This window comes from Astyanax mexicanus, chromosome 1 (assembly GCF_023375975.1).
Source record: "Astyanax mexicanus isolate ESR-SI-001 chromosome 1, AstMex3_surface, whole genome shotgun sequence".
NCBI classification, from domain to species: domain Eukaryota; kingdom Metazoa; phylum Chordata; class Actinopteri; order Characiformes; family Acestrorhamphidae; genus Astyanax; species Astyanax mexicanus.
Genome location: NC_064408.1, coordinates 74565657 through 74589717, shown reverse-complemented (window position 1 = coordinate 74589717; position 24061 = coordinate 74565657). Strand labels below are relative to the sequence as shown.

General features: G+C 36.6%; 1 protein-coding gene across 9 annotated transcripts in view; it reads left to right on the top strand.

The window, feature by feature from the left end:
* The window catches only part of otofa (otoferlin a), a 116467-nt gene that overhangs the window by 3816 nt on the left and 88590 nt on the right, over positions 1-24061 (top strand). For all 9 annotated transcript variants that reach the window (XM_049482972.1, XM_015608738.3, XM_049482986.1 and 6 more), the window contains exon 2: positions 4776-4834. In XM_049482972.1, coding sequence (XP_049338929.1) covers positions 4776-4834 — 59 coding nt within the window. The remainder of the gene's footprint in view (positions 1-4775; positions 4835-24061) is intronic.

The window sequence follows — 24061 nt, the reverse complement described above, 5'->3', positions numbered from 1 at the left end:
GCGTAAAAGCTGAGAAACCTTGAATTGTCACCTAGATTTCCTGAGCGTTCTTTTTCACCTCCCTGAAGAAGAGGTGCTTTGATGTTTACCGGCATTGCATTCTACACTTGCTGCGTCAGTGTGCTAAAGCCGGCTAAACGGAGAGAAATGAGACAGAGCCGTGTCTCTGGAGCCCCTTTCATCATCAGAGGGCCTTTTGTTTACAGACTTTGGAGGATTACATAAGTTTATGTGTCTATTTCAGCTGACAGAGAGGCTGGTTGATTGCAGTAACTCTCAAACTGGAGCTTAAGTGTAATTATTGTGCAAAAGTGTTGTCCGTAGTGGGTGGAATCGTTTATTCAGTTGCAATAAATCAATTGGGGCCCAAATGCTGAGAGTTGGCGAGAGGAAGAGGGCTATTTTAGCCAACGCACAGGACAGATGTGGCGCTTGAGGACAACGAACAGAGTAAAATAGACTGAAATTTCTTTTGCGCTACAGCAAACAACTGATGTCAGACTCATCTCATATTTCGCTACTGCTCTGTGTTTAGTAAAGGCTACAGCTGTCAGAGCTTTTTATCTCCCGTTTCCTCCTTTTGTTCACCCACCTGCATTGTGATCCACTCTGCATCCACGGCGAGCACTTACACTGTAAATGCTCCACTCATGCTGCAATACAGGCTGATAAGAGGAGCAGCAGTTCTGACTTGTTAAATAACATTGCTCTAATTTGATGATTTATGTATTTATTTCTCTTAGGCAGTGACTGGCCATTCACCCGGCCCTATTCGTGAAACCACAACATTAATTTCCTGAGCAAACTGATTACTGCATCGCGTGTGTGTATGTGTGCATGCGAGTGTGCGAGGGTGTGTTTATGTATGAGTGGCCATGTGCATGTGGCATTTGTGTTGACAGCTTATGTTTGCTTAGCCATGGCACACACAGCCTGTGTTCATGATTGCTGAATATCCCCCAGCCAGTAACTAGACAGCAGCATTTTTTTTTTCATTTTGTTTTCAAAATCTTTATATTCTTTGCTTTGTACCTCAGTGACAGCAACTCTGTCAGCATCTGTTGTTACTTACAGACTTAAGTGACAGTGTGGGTCTTGTACTGTGAAGTCTTACTTAGATAAACGTATTCTCAAACAAAAAGTGCAAAAGTAGCAACATTAAAGCACATTTATGTACAATAATAATAATAATAATAATAACAGCAGAGACTTAATAAACCATGGTAATTTCGCATTCAGTACTTACAATCATGAAGGGGTAGATGAATTCCCAAGTTCCCAAATTCAAAGTATTCAACAGGATAATGTGAAAGTGACTGTAGTTTAGCTGAAACGTTGGGAAGTTGGGTTATGCAACAGGACAATGACTGTAGACAGTAGAGCAAGTAGAGCAAGTCCACAACAGAATGGCTTAAGTAAATCTAGATCGTTTTGTTATTCGTCCAGTACCATACTACTGTATTGTTAACTGTTGAAGCCTGGAAGAGAGATTCTCGGTAGGGTGTTTTGCTTTGAGGTTACATGACAAAGGTGTATTACTACTACTTTAATTTACTAAATGGTGTTTGCGTTAATTTGTTTTTAATGCATTAAATATTTTAAATTAATCACATAAGTTCATCAGTTTCACTGCATACGGTATTGTCCTACTTTAAACATTTTCTTGAGTGGTCAGGACACCACAGAGCAGCTGATATTTGGGTGGTGGGTCATTTTTTAGCCCTGCAGTAACAGTGGTATTTTGGTGGTTTGTGTGTTGATTTTAGAGATTTCCCTGAATTCCGATCATGTATTTTCAAAGAATCAGAATTGTGTGGAAAAGGTCCAGATCACTGGATCTTTGCATGAAAAACAGAGAGAGGGTGCGCAAAAATATCACTAGTCACTAGTCTCTACTGCGCATATTCAGTGTGAACAAGTAGCGATGAGGCTTCTCTTAGTGACGCATCGTTCAGACAGCGCAAGCAGGGTGAAAAAATAGTCAGGTTAAAGATGGAGGTAGAACTTCTCTTTTATTTCCCACAGAACAACTTTTTCTCTAAAATTATCCACAGCACTGCACACAACACAACACTCCCACTCCCTCTGCATGTGTTTTTTGTGTGCGTCACCCACCTCAATTAATTCCCCCTGGTAAGTCAGACACAGAACAAATGTCAGAGTTGTAATATTAAGCTAATAAGGCATTACTTTAACAAATTTACAAGGAATATGCTTTATCTAAAATTTAAAAGTATAGCCTGGTTAAAACTATAATTTTGTGTAATCTATATTGTGAAATGTGTGAAATGCATGTTTTTTCAGTGTTTTTTCAGTGTTTTTCCTAGTCAATTGTGACAAGGTATTTGCCAGATATTTATTTTATAAACATTTAGTCTATTTAGGAAAATATGTGTATTTAAAACAAAATAATGTAAATGGCTATTTAGTACTTGTTTTTTTGTGATAAAAATAGCAAGTTTTGCTGATTTATTTATAAATAAAAATAAATTTTAAGAAGCCTTTCAGACAACTTGGACATTGTCAAAAAATGTGATTGTAATATCCCTAGTTGCTCTGGTATGAATAGATCAGACACAAAATTCTGTCTTCTGAAATTTGATACAGAACGAAAATAATTCTGTGCCTTTGTTCCATAATTCACATGAAATGCGCCAAATGCGGAGAGCACGCACAGTGAGGTAAAAACAACCCTGACACACATGGAGCACACGCAGAAACATGAAACATTATGATTATAAGTAATGTTTAAGTGATTGACTAATTTATTTTAATAACATTTTGTCAATGTAATGCTGATATAAAAAAAACTGCTAAAACTGAAATGCATAAAGGAATATGCGTAGGAAAAATATTTTTAGTTTAAGCACAAGCAATGATTTTGTTCTTAATAAATAAATTGCCACAAATATGCTCACTGTTTGTTCCAACAAGATCCAGAACAATGGAGTCATAAGATTACTCATGTCGGCTGTTAAATAAATGAGTTATGTAAAAATAATTATCTTTTTTTGTGTTATTTAGAAAAAGGTATTGAAAAAAGTCATGTTTGGGTATCGGAACCGAATTTAAAGTATCGTATCGGTAAAAAACTATACCCTATGTATCCCTGTAAATACCCTACTCCTATGTAGCTGCTTCACCTTGTAGGTGTAAATTCTGAGACAGAAGCTCATCTGTTGCTGTACAGTGGATTGGTCATTCTGTAGTCCTTATCACTGGTTACAGATCGCAGCCGATAGGACACTGTTGGTGGACTATTCTTAGCAGCAGCACTGCTGTGTCTGATCCACTCATTCACACTCAAATATTACCTGCTCTATGGCAGTCCTGTCTAGAGTGTAGTCTGTTACTAGCCCAAAACACTGTGAAGGTGGTACTGCTCCTAACACAAAATTGAATTAACATAGTTGTGGGCAATATTGGCGTGGTGTGTGTATAGCAAGCTGAAGAAATGTTTAACGGTTAGACCAGAAGTCGTGCTTTGTTTCACTAGCTTTTGCTTTGTTACAGTTTAAGCTTTCTTTGCGTGGGCACTGGCACAGTATATGCTATGTTCACCAGGCCAGTTCAAATAGTAACACATAATTCCATATCTAGTCTGTCTAGGTTATTTTTTAGGGGACCTTTAACGAAAACAATGAACTTTAATGCATGAATGTCACAGTTTTAGAGGTCTGTAACAACAATTGATTCAATTTGAAAATGTATGAGATATGTTCAATGAAGTATGCATTCAATTTTAATAATGTATGCATGAAGTGCATATCATTCAAGTTTACTGTTCAGTTATTGTAATAAAGTGCACTCATCTCCTGTTTATAGGCTTTTGATTTATAAATCCTAAATTACGCTGCCATGTACACCATATCTGCAGGGATCAGTTCAGCTTGGTCTCTTCCTGTATGTAATCATTATTAAAGTGTCTGTGTCCACACTTTCTGTTTATACTGCTGGAGACAGTTCAGTAAGCAATTTATCTCAATAGCACTGTTTGGTTGGATGCAGGGTTTACATAAAGGCTGAACGTAGGCCTTTCTGGCCTGATGTGTGGTCACTTCAGACTTTTATTACATAATAACGACCCATGCTAATGATTACATTATTAATACAGACAGCAGAGCAGCGAGAGAGGAAAGCAATAGAAAGTCAGCTGAGGTTTTTCAGACGGACTGGGTTCCAATAACTTGCAAAATATTCTTTCCTTGCATTCTAAATACTGTGTTATGGAACAAAATTATTTTCCCAGTATTTCATCTAATTTAATTTAAGTCCAAAACTGCATACTCATTTTATATCTTCCTACATCACCAAGGTGTAAGATGTTCACCAGGACAGTTTTTACATCTCTGTACATTAACTACACTTTAATGAATGAAATATCCTTTGCTGAATCCAACGTGATTATTTTGTGGCATTACTGTTTTTAAGAACCATTTTTTTTTTCAAATACTTTAATATCACCTTATTCATTTTTCAGCAGGATCATGAATTGAAATATTGCTGTCCTTTGCCTGTGTGCTTCATGCCTGCATGAATTTAACAGATCCTTTTTACAATGCGGTCAGATTGATTAAATGACCTCAGCTTTTGAAAGCAGCTGATGATGGTTATTGATTTGATGTTGTGGTTTTACAACCCAGTGACATTTCTCTCTCTCTCTCTCTCTCTCTCTCTTTTATTTTTTATTTCTCACACTCTCTCTCTTGCTCTTTCTTGATCTATCCACCTCTAACTTTCTTTCCCACTCTTCTGCTCTCTTTCTCTCTTCACAGGTCTGTCATTCTACTCACGAGTGTTAGAGAACTGTGAAGATGAAGCCAGATTTGAGGAGGTCAGTACTTTCTGGTACTTTTTCTCTCTCTCACTCTCTTTTCCTATATCTCTGTCTCTCTTACTCGAGATTCAGGGGAGTTTTATTTTCCTGACTATAAGGACTACATTGCCACATTGCTGCAGTGTAAAAACAAAAGATGACAATAACTCAGAAAAAAAAATAAAATAACAGCAGCAATAAAGACTGTACTAAAACTTTAATAGTTTTAATTTAAAATAATAAAAATAGTAAACAATGATAAAATACATATTAAGACTCTTTAATGCTCAAAACATGGCCCCACTCTATCAGCTATAACTCAAGTGTAACATCAGTGCTTGGTTTCTTGCATGTTCTAACCACAGGAGATTTGAAAGCAGCAGCACATGTTCACATGTTCTAGATGTTTGTACAGTAATGCCTTCACTGTTGGAACTGTGGAATAAATTAAGTCCCTCATCCATATCTTAGCACACCACATTTAAATGAGCTTTTTCCTACTAAACGGAACAGCGGAAGCAGGGGGTAGAAAGCTGGCAATAAAAAGAAACCATAAGCCTTTGGCTGCACCCACTAAATTATCCAAAGTCTCTGTCCTCGGCTTGCTTAAGTGCTTGTGTCTGCCTGTAATGCTGCTTCCCCTGCGGTTCTGATCTACCACCGACCGGCGGCCCCCCTTTCAGTCAGTCACAGGTGAACCTGCAGAAGAAGCCCCGCTACCTGTCTTCACTCTCAGCTAGTCTCACTTGACCTGCTGCGCAGTTAATGGACCAGATCTCATTCAGATCACTGTAATGGGGAAGTGTGTGAGTCAAGGATTAAAAGGCCAGAGAAGCCGACCACATGGTGTTGCATTCAGTCTCAGCTTCAGTAAAGTGAGGAGGTAATGGTGTTTGATGGTGCACTTGGAGTGCTGGGGAAATAATGTTTTACAGCTCCTGCTTAGAAATTATTGTTTTATTGGTGTTAAATATTTCATATTTTTTGCCCCTGGCTTTGCTTTTTTTTAACTCTATTAAACAACAGCACAAATTTAAAACGTTGTTGCCAAAATGAAAATATTAAGCCTAACCATTGGCTACACAGCATGTGAATGAACATGTCCACTTTTATTGCTTTTTTTAAATGAAAAACATGAATCTTTAAATCAGCAACTCTACAGGAATGGCCTTTCTCAGCAATGGAATTCAATGTAAAAATTGTACTTTCTATTTCTAAAAATTGTAAAAAATTCTATTTGTTAACAAACTTTGACATAGGGTAAGGGTAGGGTTTTTTTTAACGATGAGTAGTAAACTAAAAATCAACAAAAAAATTTAAGCAACGATTTATGTCTACTGAAACTGCACTTAAGATAGGACACATTGTAAAAACTGGCCTTGTTGAGGCAACAGTAAAAAAAAAAGATTGTTCTTTTTATGTCAAGTCAAATTTATTTCTAAAGCACATTTAAAAACCAACCAAAAAGGGCCAACCAAAGTGTTGTACAATACAGAAGTATGAACAATAAAATCTATAAGACTAAACAACAATAAGATAAAAGATAAGTAAATAAAAGCAGCATCAGCAAACAAGATTTAGATTAACCCCGGACATACAGATAAGTCATTTGAACTTACTTAAATCATTGAAAGGCCTGAGAGTACAAGTAGGTTTTTAGATTAGACTTAAAAAACGTAATAGTGGGAGATGCTTTAATAAAAACAGGCAGACAATTCCACAGTTTGGGTGATGCAACGGAAAAAAGCTCTGTCACTTTTGACTTCAATTTAGAATGTGGCGTCTCCAAGAGCAGCTGATTTGAAGATCCTAGGACTCTTTGGGTTAAATATGGACACACAAGGTCAGAGATGTATGATAGAGACATGCCATTTAAGGCTTTAAAAACAATTAATAGGACTTTAAAGTCTACTCTGAATTTACCAGTACAGGAGAGATGGACTCCCTCTTCTTTGTCCCAGTTAAGAGTCGAGCAGCAGCGTTTTAGACAAGCTGCAAACGTGACAGAGCTGATTGGTTGATACCCAGATAAAGAGAGTTGCAATAGTCCAAACGTGATGTGATAAAAGCATGAGGTCCTTAACAGTTTACAAGGGTTTGAGTTTGGCAATTTTTCTAAGCTGATAAAAACTTGCACTGACCTTAGAGTTTATCTGTTTATCAAATTTAAGTGCAGAATCAAAAAGAACTCCAAGGTTTCTAGCCTGATTTTGTACATTTACAGATAATGGGCCTAGGTAATCAGTTATTACTTTTGTGCAGTCTGGATGACCAAAAACAATGGCTTCAGTTTTATCATCATTCAGTTTCAGAAAATTATTAGACAGCCAAAGACAGCCAAAGTTGCACTAAGTAATTGTTCTGCAGACAATTACTTAGTGCAAGCATGGAACAATCATCTCCTTGTTCCATCGGGAGATACAACTGGGTATCATCTGCATAACAGTGATAAGAGATCCCATGCTTTGGAAAGATGGTCTGAAGGGGAAGCATGTATAAGGAAAACAGAATAGGACCTAGGACAGAGCCCTGTGGTACTCCACAAGAAATTTCAGCAGAAGATAAAGAAACATTGCCAAGCCTCACTGAAAAAGCTCTGTTCGTCAGGTAGGATGAGAACCACTGTAGAGCTGTTCCCTGGATGCCAACTACACACTTTGAATGCTCCAGAAGGATGTCATGGTTGACTGTATCAAATGCAGCACTGAGATCTAAAAGGATTAACACAGCACACTTTCCAGAATCTACAGTTAACAAAATGTCATTTGTTACTTAAAGTAGTGCAGACTCTGTGCTGTGATGTGCTCTAAAAACCAGATTGAAATGTGTCTAAATTATCGTTCTCTGTTAAGAATGATGAAAGCTGCAGAAAGATAACCTTTTCTAAAACCTTTGAGAGACAATTTCTATATTGGTCTATAATTATCACAAAATGCAGGATCCAGACTAGGTTTCTTCAATAGAGGCTGAACCCCTGCATGTTTAAAACTGTCAGGGACTACTACAGGGATCACTAGCAGGGGAACTGTTTATTATGGACAGAATGCTGGGGCCCACAGAATGCAGCACATCTTTGAGCAGAGGTGTGGGTATCACATCCAGGGTACAAGTGGTAGACCTCATACCTGAAACTAGTTCAGATAAGCAGGACAGGGAGGTTGGCTCAAAATTATTCAGGAAGGCAGAACATACAGAAGATTAGATTTCCCTTAGTTTTCCCTTCCCCCCAGAATAGTTGAAACGGAGGCATTGCACTTCCAAGAATAATTTCCACCTAATTTCCCAGCTTAAACACACTTGATTCAGTTAGTTTCCAGTTATGTCTGAGTTGGGAAATTGCCAAATGATTCTTGTTGTAGGAGACAACAGGCCTATGCCTTGTTTTCCTCATGCATATTCCGTCTTTCTAAAGCTTTAAATAAGACTTTAGTGAGATATTAGTTTTAACCAATCTGACTCCAATGTATAAATACCAACTAGGTTACCCTTATCAGTAGCACATCTACTAAGAATTATGTTTGGTCTAACAAAACCAGATCTGCTTAAATAGTTCAGTGACAGGAGATATGGGCATAAAAGCTGTACAACAATACTAAATAACAAGTGGGTTAAGATGTTCAGTGGTCCATAACTTACAGAACATAACACTGAATCTTTTCTGTTTCCCCCAAAAGTTAACAGCGTGGCATAGCTCAACAATACTACATAACATGTGATTATATTTATCACAATACTACACAACAGCCCGGCACCTGGGTTGAGATGTTCAGCTGTCCAGACCTTAGTCTACACTAGCAGTTATAGCACTCAATATAACACTTATCATCTTTTTTATTCACATTTGGTTATATGTGGCATTTCTTTACTGATAACATTGTACTTTTTGCTCTGAGACCAGCAAAACAATACTAAACATGAACATATTTACATTTCATATAAACAAGATACATTCCAGATCCAGCATTTAAAATAATGTCCTTTCTCCTCAGTAAACCTGGTTAAGCAAGAGGTGTTAATGCAATTTGGCCAGGCCCAGCTGTGGGGCTTCAGACTCGATTTGATTAACAAATAGTACATTTAACACATTCAGGCTCCTTCCTGTCTCTGCAAAGACAATTAGGGTACCTTAAGTTTTGACATGCCAACACATGCTACCACATGTTTACTATCATGTTTGCTGCACATCATTTAATCAAACTAATTTTTTTACACTCTCTGCAATAAAATGTACAGTTTGGGGTCAGGGTTGTTTAAGCACTGATGATATCCTCTATATGCAATACAAAGCATATTGCTGATTTGAGATATAAGAAGATTTATCACAATACAGTAAAATACAATTGTATTGCCCAACTCTAATTCCGATTAAAGTAGTGCTGGCCGGTATGGCCAAAAATTCATATCCCGGTATTTTTCAAGATTCTGACAGTTTCACTGTATATCACGATATTTTTATTATTTTTCATTATTATTTTTTTAAATATAGGATTGTGAGTTACTATACTGTTAGGAGTACATATAATATAAAACACTAAGGCTTTAAATTAAGGCTTTGATTAGTATTGGGTTTACTTTGTCCCACAAAATTACACAATATATGAAGAAATCAGACTTTATTATCAGAAAAATAGCTAAAGAATGTAAATAATATACCTTAAAAATAGATACGCCATCAAATGTAACACTGCTGCTAATGTTTAAGTATTTAAAGAGATATTTCTAAAAAGTTCTATTGCAAGTTTAATATAAATTTACTATATGTTATTCCTGAAGACATTAGAGGCACTACAGTATTAAAATCAGCAACAATTCTCTTCTTTCTCCAGTTAACAAATACATTTAAATCATCCTATAAGCTGCCGTATTAATATATTTAAAGGGGCTGTAGTTACTGCTCTATTTTACTGGGATAAAAAAATGTACAGTAGAAACAGCAGCAGGAGGTGTTCTGATTTCTCTGTAGGACGGAGCTAGACCAGCGTTTGATTCTCTTCTCTGACGGTGCTGTTCCGCACGGCTCTCTGCAGTGCCTCTAGTGGTATGGCGGTATGAGAGAAACGCATACCGGTTCAAGTTCACCCCGCAGTATACCGCCCAGCACTAGATTCAAGATCTCTTTTTTCTTAGTTAGTTATTTAACTAATAAATACTTTATTGTTATTGGCATTGTACTTAACTGTATCATAAGAACTAGAAGACCAAACAACATACTCTGAATTTAAAAGCATTCCAAATGGAGTTATTTATAAGTTGATCGGGTCTGAAAATCCGATATCTGATTTGTTAATGACATACAGTAAATATCAGACACAATACCGATACAGGTCTCATCTCTATTTGTAGCATTTATTTCTAATTTATTATATTTTAAATTCTTTTAGAATATTTAGATTTGTTTTACTGTAAATTTTCTGATTTTGGGTTTTAAAAATTGCTTTGGACTATATTAGACTACATATTTTTGTTTAAACTCTTGTTTTTGTTTGCTTTTCTTTTTGATGGTCTTATTATTATTCGTCCAAAGCTGTCTGTTGCGGTTGTTTTCACATGGTGTGACCTCTTATCCACACCCCTTCTCACTCAGTTCCTAAAGGCCCTGGAGCGCTATCTAGCCTTTGTAGCCCATTTCTCTCTCTCTCTCTCTCTCTCTCTCTCTCTCTCTCTCTCTATCTCTTTCTCTCTCTCTCCCTATGTGTTTGTGTGTGTGTGGAGGCATTGGGTCATTAGTAAGCGTCGGTTCAGTACAGCTTATCAGCTCTGAGGCCACTGGACACTTCACTTCCTCTGAACTCATTCGCCACTCTCAGTCACATCCCACAGCTCATATCAAACCGCCTCAGGCAGCCCTGCACTTAAAGTGATTTGGTGCAGGATTTTTTTAAACTCCAGGTGGTGTAGTATTACCTAGATTCATACTAAAGTCTACACCTACTGCAGTGTGGAGTGTTATACATCTTTAACACAAGCATTGAAGTGCGTAAATCCGGGTTGTAAAACGGTATTTGTAGGCAAATGTGTTCAAACCTTTCATTGATCAATGCATTAAATTACTTTTTACATTTTTTTTTTACTAAATATATTTAGCTTGAGCTTGAGGATTGGACTCTGTTAGCAGTTGTATAGGCAAGACTTCTTCAGACTGGAATGTTACTGGAACCAGTAGAATCCATTATCCCTAATCAGATTTACTTCATCCAATTTTAACATTTAATTTTCCTGTCCAAAGATGTTCAGTACTTTAAGACATCTAACACCAGGACTAGGTGTATGGATATGCAGCTCTATCTGGGATTGCACTAGCTGTGTGACTAAAAGAGATAGCATCTTTTAGACTTTAAACTAGCCTTTAGATCACATTTAATTGCTTTTTTAGGGTGTGGTGGTTTTGTAGTATGGATATTGTATAGAAATATTTTGTTTTGCAATATTTTATTTTAAGTTTTCAATTTATACGCTGCCAATTTAGGAAGTCTTCCCATCTAAAAAGAATAAAGCGGTCTTTAATTATTATTATTATTTTTTTTTAAATAATTAATAACCCTAATACAAGGATTCAGGTTATTTGGAGCTTCAAGAAACTCTGCATTAAAACATGCACTATAAGGATTTCCACTAAAATAGCAATATTATTTATCCTATTATTTATATTATTCAAAGCGTCTGACATTATAAACGAGACAGACGAGTGCTAAAAAACTTCACTATAAGTTCACTTCTCTGAAGTAGGCTCATACATCAGTTTGACTTGTTTGTGTGCTGCTGTGTTGTAACAAGTGCAGATGTGATTGTTTGGGCCCTGAGCTACTTAAGCTCTTTAAAATAAAGTGCTGTCTCATTCGGTGGATAAAACTCTTGTCTGGTTCAATATTTTGTCCTGCAGGGAAGGAACCTTTCTCACTGGTACCATTCTCTCACTAGAATGGCTTTTCCATCTTCCCCCTGTTTCTGTGGCAGACTTCATTCAGGTTCAGACTATTCATGTCTCATCAGATCTTATTTCACAAATCGCTCTGTCTGAGTTTTACAGTAAATTAGTAACCAAATGTTATGATGTCTGTAACACAAATATAATACTTGACAGATGACAGATTCTGATTGCATCTTAGCAAAAAAACTGAACCCTGCACATTTGTCTGTGGTTCACCATAATAAACAATTTTGACCAAACCCTAAACTGATGAACAGGGAAACAATTGGTCGAAAACGGTTTTCATTAATTTTGCCCCTGTTACTACTGAATAAATAAAATAGTCTAAAGCAAAAAATAAAAAAATACCCTGCCAAAAATTTCAGCTTGACCAGCTAAAGATGCTCAAGCTGGTTAATTTTTTTGACCAGCTTAGCTGTTGACCTGCATAGGGTATGCGTTTGTTTGAGTGTGATGGTTAAGCTGACCAGCAAGACCAAAATTAAATGCAGCGTACACTACTGGTTGAAAGTTGGTTAACCATCTAACTTAGGGTCAGCTTAGACCATCTGATTTAAACTGATTCCAGCTACCAGTAAACAGATCCAGCTACTGGTAAAGAGAGAAAATTGGCAATTGGGTAACTTGATCAAAAATGACTTTTATTTGTATCTATTGATAATATAATTGATAGGTAGAAGCCCTTGTCAATAATGACCATGTCTGTGCTCTGTGCTGAAGTTTGCTCTTATAAAGCTACTGTTAGTTCCATTGGAAGTTAAACAGTGGGGTGTAACAGTCAGAGGGCAGTTTGTTTTTCATGTTTTATCTCCACTGGATGCTTCTATTTGGCAAATAAAACTTATGCCTAAAACTTTTACGATAAAAAAAGAGTAAGATCTATTACCTCAGCCTCCTCTGCTTTGAACTCAGAAGGATGGATTGGAGGTTCAGTTCCACTGAAGTGAACAAATTATTATTTGTCTGTACAGGACTTTGGTTTACTTTTCAAACAGGAAGATGAAATGACATTTTCCTTGAAATGTCAATATTACTTTTTTAGAAGGGTCTGATATCACGGCTGTGCACTCTGTGAGCGCGGCTCCAGTAATGAGACTGAGAGGAGAGCGAGGCTGGTGCTTCACATCTCATGTGGGGTTTCAGAAAGAGCTGGTGGCCTCTGTGGAATGACTACACTGTGAAAACAAGATGAATCAAATCTGGAGGCACTGTTTTTCTATGTTCTGAATTTGTATTAAAATAAGTCTTTCTATATATTTTTTTATATCTTTACTTATGTATAGGTCCATCCAAGTATTGGAACAGTGAGGCCAATCCCATTTTTCTAGCTGTAGACTGAAAACATTCAGGGTTTTGAAATTAAAAGATGAGACAGACAATCAACAGTTCGGCATCTGGATCTGACACTCAGTACAAAAGATATCTCCTTCTGTCTGAACTCACATCCACATCACAGAAGAGGAATGCAAAAAGCCTAGTATCACCCAACATTCTGCATTGAATACATCGTTCTGTCACTGTCACACAAAAACCTCCAAAATGTCACATTTACAAAAGAAAAAAACATCAATATAATCAAGTTAAATTATTTTAAGTTAAATTTTGGACCATTAATATTAATATGTGATAAAAGAGTTGTCACAATGCAAAGAGCAGCTGCCAGGTATATATACTCAAAAAGTGAAAAACAGCAAAAATAGACTTACAGTGTTTTTGATTCTATACTTTTAGGCAATTACCTGCAGATAAAGATGTAATTTCAGTGCTATCATGCCTCCCTATTGCAGCCCCTAGGGAGAAAAAGTTGCATATTATCAATCCCCCTGGGTCTGTGCTCTGTTCTGAAAAGCGTTTTAAACTTAAGAACGGATCAATAGTTTGAATGGTTCTGTAAAAGTTCTTTAAGTGAAATCGACTGGAAATCTGTGAGCTGTACTGCAAACTAAATGCACCAATGTACCTGTACAGAAAATAAGGGCTGAAGCACATTCTGTATACAGCTTCTGCCTGCAGAGGGATTATGCAATACTGCATCATAGAAGCAGCACATAAATGCTTCAGAGAAAGAACCAGACTTTACATTAGGAGTTCTGAAAGGTCTCCTCAGGTGTTGGCTCACCTTTGTGCTTTTCTGCACTAATTTCACAGATACACAGAAAATGACCTAGCTGGTGTAAAGTAGCAGAATGCGATGGATTGTGTTGCATTTGATGTTTGCAGTGCAACAGCAAAAGAGAAGACGATCAGCATGGCAAACTACAGACTGGACGAGGTCCCTAAAGAGATCTGCCATAAGAGAAGTATTTGCAGTGTTGCTGAAGAAATAAAAATACACTTCGTGCTGTGAAGCCAGATGGTCTGAAGTGTGGAGAGAAGAAGTTATGTCCACATTAAAACATCACCGGAGTACTGCAGTGAATCAACACAGTCTGTTGTTTTGCCACAACTTTTAACAAGTCTAATTAAGAGAAGAGATCCTGAGAGACGGCCAGGGTTTTAAAAAAAGAAGAAAACTGTAGGCTCATAAACAGTTCATGATATGTTTTGCTATGAAATGCACCAAGCACTGAAATAGAGTCATTTAGGCTGGGAATTCAATGGAATGGTAAGTAACCATATTTTGAGCTGAGGTTCAGCTGAGGTTATTGTGGATATTGTGGACAAGAGGCTTTAAGTAGGCCAAAGTTGTAGGACCAAGGCAAGCTGTTTGTGAGCAGGTTGTGGGGGGCTATCATGGGTAGATGGTGGTCTTATGGGTTTTAGGTGGGCATGGGTTCTGAATAGGTTCATACATATGTTGTTACTGGAATACAGTTGGGCTTTACAGATGGGCATTATCGTTACAGCCCACCTTAATCTCACATGGATCCCATCTAGACCCCATCTGCACTGTTCAACCCTGTACAACAGGGAACATGTTTAAGCCCCCTGGTACCATCACTGACCCTGATAGGGTCCATCACTGATCCATATGTGGTTTCCAGTTGAACTACAGATGCCTTCTAAAGCATGTAGGTACCTTCTAAATCATGCAACTAGTTTAATTAAACGTTAATACAGTATTATAATGCGTGCACTAAACATTGAATAATTTATCAAGAAAATAAATAAACTTAACAGCCTAGATGGGCAAATAATATAATTTATATCAATTAAAATGAATAGAGTTTTACTTTTACCACCTTTACGTAATACGCCAACAGTTACATCATAAATACACTGCCTTGCCAAAAAAAAAGTCTCCACCTGGATTTAAGTAAGTAAATGATGTGGTGTTGCTGCAGTTGGTCAGGTTTAAGTTTAGCAACAGTATGTGCTGAAAGAATGTACCTGAATATATACTGAATATATACTGAATATAGACCAGGTTATTCCACCAATGGATTTTTTATTCCCTGATGATACAGGAATATTCCAAGATGAGGATTTATGGGGCTGGAATAGTGAGAGAGTGATTCAGGGAGCATGAGATCATCATTTTCACACATGGATTCTCCACCACAGAGTCCAGATCTTAACCTCATTGAGAATCTTTGGGATGTGCTGGAGAAGACTTTGTGTAGTGGTCAGACTCTTCCATCATCAATGCTGCAAGATCTTGGTGAAAAATCAATGCAACACTGGGTTGAAATATATCTTGTGACGTTGCAGAAGCTTATTGAAACAAAGACACAGTGAATACAGGAAGCAATCAAAGATAAAGTCCAATTAAATTCCAATCCAATTAAATATTAGATTGTGGGACTTTTTTTTTTTTTTGGTGGCGACATTTTTTTTGGCCAGGCAGTGTAAAAAACACTATTCGCTCCTGTTTTGGCCTCTCGTCAGTTCTGGAATGGGCTGAAATTTCTAGGACAGCCTGACCTGGTCATGTTAGCATTTGTTTTACTTGTAAATTATTTTTCTGGTAGGAATTGGCTGATTTCTGATTCCTTCTCAGACTCCTCTGCTACTACAGTGGCGTAAAAAAAAAAAATTTGACCCCCTACAGGTTTCTTATGGTAGTGCATCATCACACTACCACCACCAGGTTTACCATTCAGTATGATGAAGCACGTATGTAAGAATGTGCACATACTTTTTCACGGCACTGTAACCGAGCAAGATAGCAGAACTGGAGAGAGAAAAACACACTGTTGAAAATGAGAAAGTTACAGTTGCCTAAAAGAAAGGATCAGAGTGAGAGAACCAGAAGCACGGGGGAGGAAAACAGTGGGAAACTCCACAGACCAGCCCTATTAGGGATGCAGTTTGATGTCAGCACCAATGTACATGCTGTATCTGATGGAGAAGCATTGATTCCTCTGAAGCTGTGTGGTTGTATTTCTCCACTGACTCACATTCACAGTCTTTTAGCCTTGATGTGACTTCACTTCTCCATTATAATGAAGCAAAAGTCATTGCAGGAATAGACCAGCTCTGCCAGAGAGACAGAGCTGGAAGGACGAGGGGCGAGGAGGTGAAAAGAGAGTAAGAGGAGGTGTGTGTGAGTATATGTGTGTGTGAGACAGAGAGTGAATAATTCAGTCTTTCTGCTTTAGAATTGGTGATGAGTTTCACTGCTGCAGCTCTGTATGTGCACTGAAAAAAGTGATGCACTGCACTGTCTTGATTCAGATGAATAAAATATATTGCGTCAACACAGATTTGTGTTTCCGTATAGTTGTGTTGATTTAATTTATTCATATTACACATTCAAATAAATTCTGTGCAGCACATATCTAATCATAAATTTATCTAGACCTGATATTCAACAATCAGAATCTCACAAGACAGAACAAAAGACAATTCCAGCTTTATATACAGGTGTAAAATCTTAATTTCTTTGCTGAAAGAAAATCTGTTCAACATAGGCCAGTGCAGAAAATTATTCACACATATTGATTATTTTCTATTTCTCAGTACTGTTAATGTTTTGTTTTAAATAGCACTGCCCTGTCCAGGAGCAGAATTTAAACCCATATTCAGCTGAGCAACTGGGACATTTTATACCAAAAACAATTGCCAAGTCAGCCATTCATTAAAATAATTAGTTATTAATCATTATCAAGGTAAGAGATTCAGTTAATTGTGATGCTAATTTGAGGTCATATTACCCAGCACTAGTTCAGCAGTCATTCATTTCTTTACAAGGTCTAAACAAGAAATAAAATGGCTTTAAGTGCTAGATCACCAAAAAACTGAAAACTGAATGTTTACATAGATTAAAACAATTTAATTTAATATAAAATATAATAGTATTTCTGTGACTTAATTGTAGCTTCTGTGTTTTTTTTTCCCAGGAGAATGTTAACATATTTCAAAAGTTAATATATTGGGGCTTTAATAACTAATTGATTATAAATTTAATAAACGCTGGTGCTCTTTTACTTGTGCACAGTACTATAGTTTGTGTACAGTGGAAACTAAGGATTTATATAGTCCAGAATCTGGCAGTCATGATACTTTGTTGTGATTCCATATATTGCAATATGACTCAACACTGCAACCAATCAAATATAGTGCTTTTTATAATCAAATTTTAGGAAAACTTTAGTGTAGATAAAATACATCTTTATGCATAAAATATTTTATGCAAATAGATCATTACTTTTAATACATTTAATCTACACATCTAAACTCTTTATTAACACAGACTTACACAGACATATTTGATATTATGTAAATAGATACATACAATGGTGGCATACTTTGAAGTATCAATATTTATTTAAACCCCTAGTGTAAATACACTCCATAATTTTTAACATCTATAACTACAGTATGTATATGACATTTTGTAAAAGGTGTCATTATGAGAAGATATTTATTCATCCTCAACCACTTAATCCATTTCGGGTTGCGGGGGAGCCAATCCCGACAGTCATCAGGTGGAAGGCAGGAGGCACTCTTGGACAGGCCACCAGTCAATCCCAGGGCAGACACTCACTCACACACTCACACTTAGGGACAATTGAACTGAATTGAACACGTCCAATTCACCCAAACAGCACATCTTTGGACCAAATCACCCCACAGGAAATCACACAGACACCACACAGAAATATTTGTGTCACCCCATCCGGGAATCAAACCCCTGCCTTCTTGCTGTGAAGCAACATCATTACCCAATTACCAAATAGAAATTGATAGTTTGTAGTTAATTGCAAACAAGAAGCAGTTTTGGTGATTTGAACATAGAAGGTTTGGCTATTAAGATGAAAATATTAGGGCTGCAACTAATGATTATTTGGGTGGTTGAGTAAACTGGTAGTTATTTTTTCTGCCAGTTAATCACCAGTTATTTCCGTAATTCCCTCAATCACTGCTTCCTGAGCACAGCTCCTGTTCCAATGCATATTTTAACCTGCTTAATTCTGCACACCTGCAAATGTCACCCTGTTGTTTTCTTTCTGCTATATTATAACGTAACAAGTTCCCATTACAAAAAAATGACCAATTAAACAAAAAAAAAAAAATGAAGATTGTAATCTAACATAATTTAATCAAATGTGTTTGTAACATGAATACATGTAATCACTAGGATTGGGGATAAATATTGATATTGCGATATAAGATTGATACGTGGCATCAAATATAAATATTTGTATTGAAATGTAGAAGATGTAAACTCCCTAAGTATTGTGATATCATCATTATTATGGGCAACATTTTGTGATAATTTCACATTGTGAAATGTCCTTTAATTCCCACCCCAACAAGTCAACACAAATAAAATGAAATAAATACATTTAAACACTACAAATAAAAGTGCTAGTAGACTAAAAAAAAAAAAGGTGATTCAACAATGAACACTTCAACCATTAGTCAACAGTGAAATTTAATTTGACATTTTATTTAAATCAACATTGTCGATTATAATGACTAATCATTACAGTTTTAAGAAATGCCTCTGATCAAATGGAAAAATCTATAGGGCCCAATATTACTTAACATTAGGTCTGCCACAATAATGATAACATATTGTGAAATAGGTATGATAAACAAAATACATTGGTATTCTTTTTAAAAACATTTTCTGTTTTTGATATAATGAAAATAGGGCATAATACTGCAATTACTTTACTCAAAAATTTAATAAAAAAGGATTTTAATTGTTAGGAATATTCAGATACAGGATTGATAAAAAATATCCTAAATAAATAAAAAAAAATATAGAGAAGTTTGTTTTCGATCAGATTAACGATTCTAGGAAAAACCTAATGGCTAATATTGTGCTCAGCAAGAATGACTGAATTCATGTCCATATTTTGAACGATAAGTTGATAAGGTAATTATATTGATAGGCCTATAAAATATAAGATTATTACATTTTAGATCATCATTAAAAGGTTCTTCAGTAAATAAACATGTTGATTGTATGAGAGGTAATGTAAATAATAATGTGAATGTACTGTAGTTTTATTGCCTCAGACATTAAAGATTTAAGTGCTGTATAAAGTGCAGTAGACAGGGATTCAGTTTCCTGTTGGCTGGATGTATCCGACTATACCAGAGTCTTCATGACTGTTACCTGTGTAACAAGCCAGTGAGAAGTTTCTGCTAAATGCCATAACCTGCAAAGGTCCAGAGAGTTCTGTGGTCTGTAGCTGCTTATCCAGCGCTCAGTTGAGGAAAGACTCAGCTGACATCATTAAGCAGGGCATGCTGAGATAAAAATAAACAGGGAAATTTCTCTGCTCTTCCGTGACTTCCGAACTGTGCATAATTTATCTGGAACATGATTTTCAATATTCTGTGTGCCCATGGCAACAGTTTTTTTCTAAGAGTGCTTATTTTGTGAGTGTGTGTGTGTGTGTGTTTGTACAGTTCCAGTAAAAGCCTTTGAGCCCGGCATTAGACTTCCCAAAGGAAAGTTTTCTTTTGCTCTCTGACCTGAGCTGTCTGGGAGAATTGTGTTTCATTTAAGCTCCTCTTAGCTGCTCTAATTAGCCTTCTTTGACTGTATGACTATGTTCACACAGCAGGTGAAGTGGGCCAAAATGAAATTGTTTCACCAAATCCTATGTTTTTTGACTCATAGTTGTCTTCTTTGACTGTATGGAAAACATATTTAATGGAAAATGTTTTGATGGAACGACTGTCCTGTTTTTTTTATCCCAAAATATAAATTCTAATATGAATATGTGGGACAAAGTAATATTTAAATCTGATTGACTTGTAGCTATGTGACATTTCTTATATTCTGTATTGATTGCTTTTTTTTATTTTACAGAATATTTTAATGCTTATAACACTAGTGCTTATTCTCTTCGGTGTGCTACCAACAAATGTTTTTAGTTTGCTTTGTAAGATTGATTTATGTGCTATTTTACTGTGCATTGCAATTACTTTGAAGCCAATAAAACATTAAACAACAAAAAAAGAGCTATGCATCACATGAAGTTTCAGTTTCATCTTTGCCAGCATCACAGAAGCTACCAAGGAGTTCTAGTGTCTAATAGCTGGTCTTGTTTCAAAAATAGTGTGTTTGAGCTTACTGTAAAAAGGGCACATTATTTAGCAACTTTCTCTTTCTATTAAGCACTTATTTTGTTTTGTTTCTTTAAACTTGTCATTATCTGTTCACTTTTTTGCCCAATCAAAAAACAGAAGGCTTAGTTACTAAATGTTGATTCACAGATTACTCAGTACCTTCCTCCTATGTTTCCCTTCTTGATACAATTCAGACATAGAATGTGAATTAAATATTTAAGCCATATCACTGCATGCAATATCTACTGCATATGAGCTTTCATATGCAATCAATTCAAATAAAAAAAGATTTATAATGTTTACATCTCAATTCATATTTTTTAAGTTTTTCAACTGTTGTGTGCTTTTCTATCACTTTGCCGCTCTAACACTGAATTAAATCAAAGGAAAAATGCAATACAATGCAGGCTATGAACCATTTAAGTACTTCCAGTAAATCAAAGTCTGTCAATAATTGTATGATTGGTGTTGGTTAATTTAAGGGCAGCATATCTGTGATGGCATGTATAAGGTACACACACATACACATAGTGTTCACAGTACAAACACACACACACATGCACATAGACACGCAGACAGAACTGCTTGTGTGCTTCAAGTCAAATGTGTTTTAAGTCTCAGGGGAAATAATAAGAGATCTGCACAGGCTAATCTGTAGTGCTGCGCTAAAGCTAGACTTGATCCCAGCCATGGTCAAATTCATGAAGCTGAACTTCATTACTAAAACACAGTCTAGACTAAAAGACCAGTCTACCTCCACAAAGTGGCACACATTGTTTATGTTGTTAAATCTAGACATGTTATTTAAACGAGTACTGAACTACTGAAAGTAAAGGCACTTCAGCTGAGACTAAAATGAAACTGCTAAGGTTCATCTCCATAGCAACTAAGACCAGCACTAATGAACCATTTCTTTAGCACTGTAAGATACGAGTCTCCTGAGCAAAGGAGGATCATGGGAAACACAGATCACAGTTATAGTGGACTAGACTTGCTCAGAGCGAGTAGTGCAGAGCAAGAAGTGCATTGATAAGCAATGTTTAATGGACTGTTTAGGTGCTTGCCGGCGATTAAAAACGTGCAGAGACTTCAGCTTTTGCAAGTTCCTTCTAGACATCTTTCTCTTTGTGGAGCATGAGTTCCGTCTGTTGATGTGACTTTAGTCACTGAAGGAACATATATTGATTTAGAGCCTTATAAACTCTTGCTATGAATAATTGAAAGGTGCCACAAAGCCAAACAGCTTGTGTAGGTGCAGGTGCTTCTTAAGGACTATAGTGTCATATTTCCCTTGTGGTCACACCTCTCACTGTTACTGAACCACAGCCAACTGTCGGATGGTGAGAATTCAGTGCTTGTTGGGGAGAGTCTGGTGCTTGTTAAGTGCTGCATGGAAAATCCAGGATAAGCCTCTTTTTGGGCTACTGTCTAGGGCAGGGAGAGGAAACTGAGGGTTAGTGTCTAGCAGAGTTCTTACACGTTTTTACACGAGTTGAGTCAGATGTGCTTGAGCAGTGAACTATAATTTCTCACCCCTGAAATGGGATGTTTTTAACTGCTTAGATTTTGTGTATTGCTGCAGATTTAATCTTTGTTTTTATTTTGAAATATAAAAGAATGGAGAAATGTAAATTATCGTGTTTTTTCCAGGAGAGATTCTACGATGTGTCTGAGAAGATCTGCACTGTATTAGCATTTCTCTAATAGCACTGTAACCTCACAGGAGATTCTGAAGGTTCTCAGGCTCATATATATCAGGGCTGACAGTGCCAGAACATGCTGTGTTAATGAAACATTATGCTAGAGTGGAAGAATGGCTTTTAATGTGATTATAATGTCTCATTAAGTGGGGTTCCATAGTCAGTAGAGCTCTGGGGGTGTTTGAAATTGTGTGTGAGTATGTGTCTGTGAATGTTTGGCAAGGATGTAGAAAGGCAGTACTTGTGTGTGTGGCATGTTAAGTCAGCTTAATCGGTAAGCATTCTCTATTACTGGTGTAACTATATGGGTATAACTAAAGGCTAGCATACTTAAATGTATAGAATGTAATCAATTAGTTCATTTTTAGAATAAATGTAGGACTAGAATTACACTGCTGAGGTACATTTATTATTAGAACGGCACTAGGGCTCAGAGTGTTCCAACGGACTAAGGCGCTGCCAATGGGATCAGGAGACCGTCAGATGGAATCCTGTTCATGTAGCTTGCCATCAGCTACCTGAAAAGTCCTGATAGAGCACAATTGGCCTTGCTCTTTCTGGTTGGGTAGATGGCACTCTCTCAATCAGCACAGGGCGTCTGTGAGCTGATGTATCGGAACCGAGTCGCTGCGCTTTCCTCCGAGCGCACTGTGATGCCACTCGGCGATGCTGCATCAGCAGCAAAAGTTCAAAAAGAGGTTGTAGCTGACTTCACTTGTTTCAGAGGAAGCATGTGCTAGTCTTCACCTTTCTGGTGTTGGGGCATTACTAGTGATAGGCGAACTCCTAATGAGTAGGTTGGGTAATTGGATGTGTAAAGTTAGAAATAAAATGATTCATTAAAAATGAGAAAATAAAATATAATGTCACTTCTGAAGTAAATGTAATGATTTGCTAAAATTGCAATGTTGAAATGAATGCGTGTTGTGCTTTGTTGTTTTGTCTGCTGGGATATTAAAATGTCAAGTGTTCTGGTTTTGTTTTGTTCATTCAGTGGTGAAATAAAGAAAATGCCACGCTTGGTAACTAAAACCTGCAGAGTGGGACAAATTCTATATTAAGGCATATGGATTTAGAATGGGGTATCATACAGCTCCTGTATGTATTCTCATACTTTTGTCTGTATAGTGAATGCCTGCATATGATGCCAGTTTCCCCATCGCTGGCCACCCAGCAATCATTTTGTCTTTTGCCTTTTTCAAGTGTGTCTCTGAGCACCACTTGCTGTGTATGAGGTGCTGTTATTGGTCCACTCTGAATGCTTGAATGATCAATAGATCTCATTATTCGATCCCATTCAGCACCTCTCAGCTGGAGCAGCAGAGTTTTTTGGACTGCCTCTTCATTCACTGTCTCAAACAGCTGTTTTTTCCTCTGTATCAGAGCCTGTGTATCGATTGCACTTTGTTTTTGTGAGAAAGAGTAAAAAGCATACAATCTATGCACATTTTACATTGATTTGAGCTGCTTGTTGTAAACTGAGCATTTTGATGTCTTTCTGTTTATATTGGACATGCCTTTCTTTTACCAACAGCTCAAGAACAAAGCCTTATTTGATTATATATAACATGATTATATAAAGATTTGAAAACTTTTCATTATACTTAAATAATAAATTCTAGTAGTTTTACATTTAGTTTAATTGATTTCTAGTAAAATGTTAAACTTAGTTACTTATTGTCATTGACAAGAAGTGTGTAAAATACCTGATGATTAAATAACTACCTATCTAACAAATCACTCTTTTTTTGCATATAAATTGTAACTTTTTATAGTCAAAATATAGCAGTTGTCCTTTACGTTATTTTATTTAATTATTTTACAATTTCTAATGATAATTGGATCAGTAGACCGGAAATTACTCATAATGAAATATTTCTACATTGACTTCTATTAAAAGGACCATTAAGGATGATATTTTCTGTGGTATCTCATAACATGATCAGGATGTATCATCAAATATTAAAGAATCATGCTGAATTTAAGCACCCACAGCTCCAGACAGTATGTCTCTATTTAAACTGTGTGGTGTGACGTGTGCTGCAGCCTTGCAAACGTGTGAGCAGGTTATATTCCATGACTGCAGCACACTGTTTATTTGCTGTTTTTTTTTTACACCTGGCAACCCGGTGTGTGTAAATG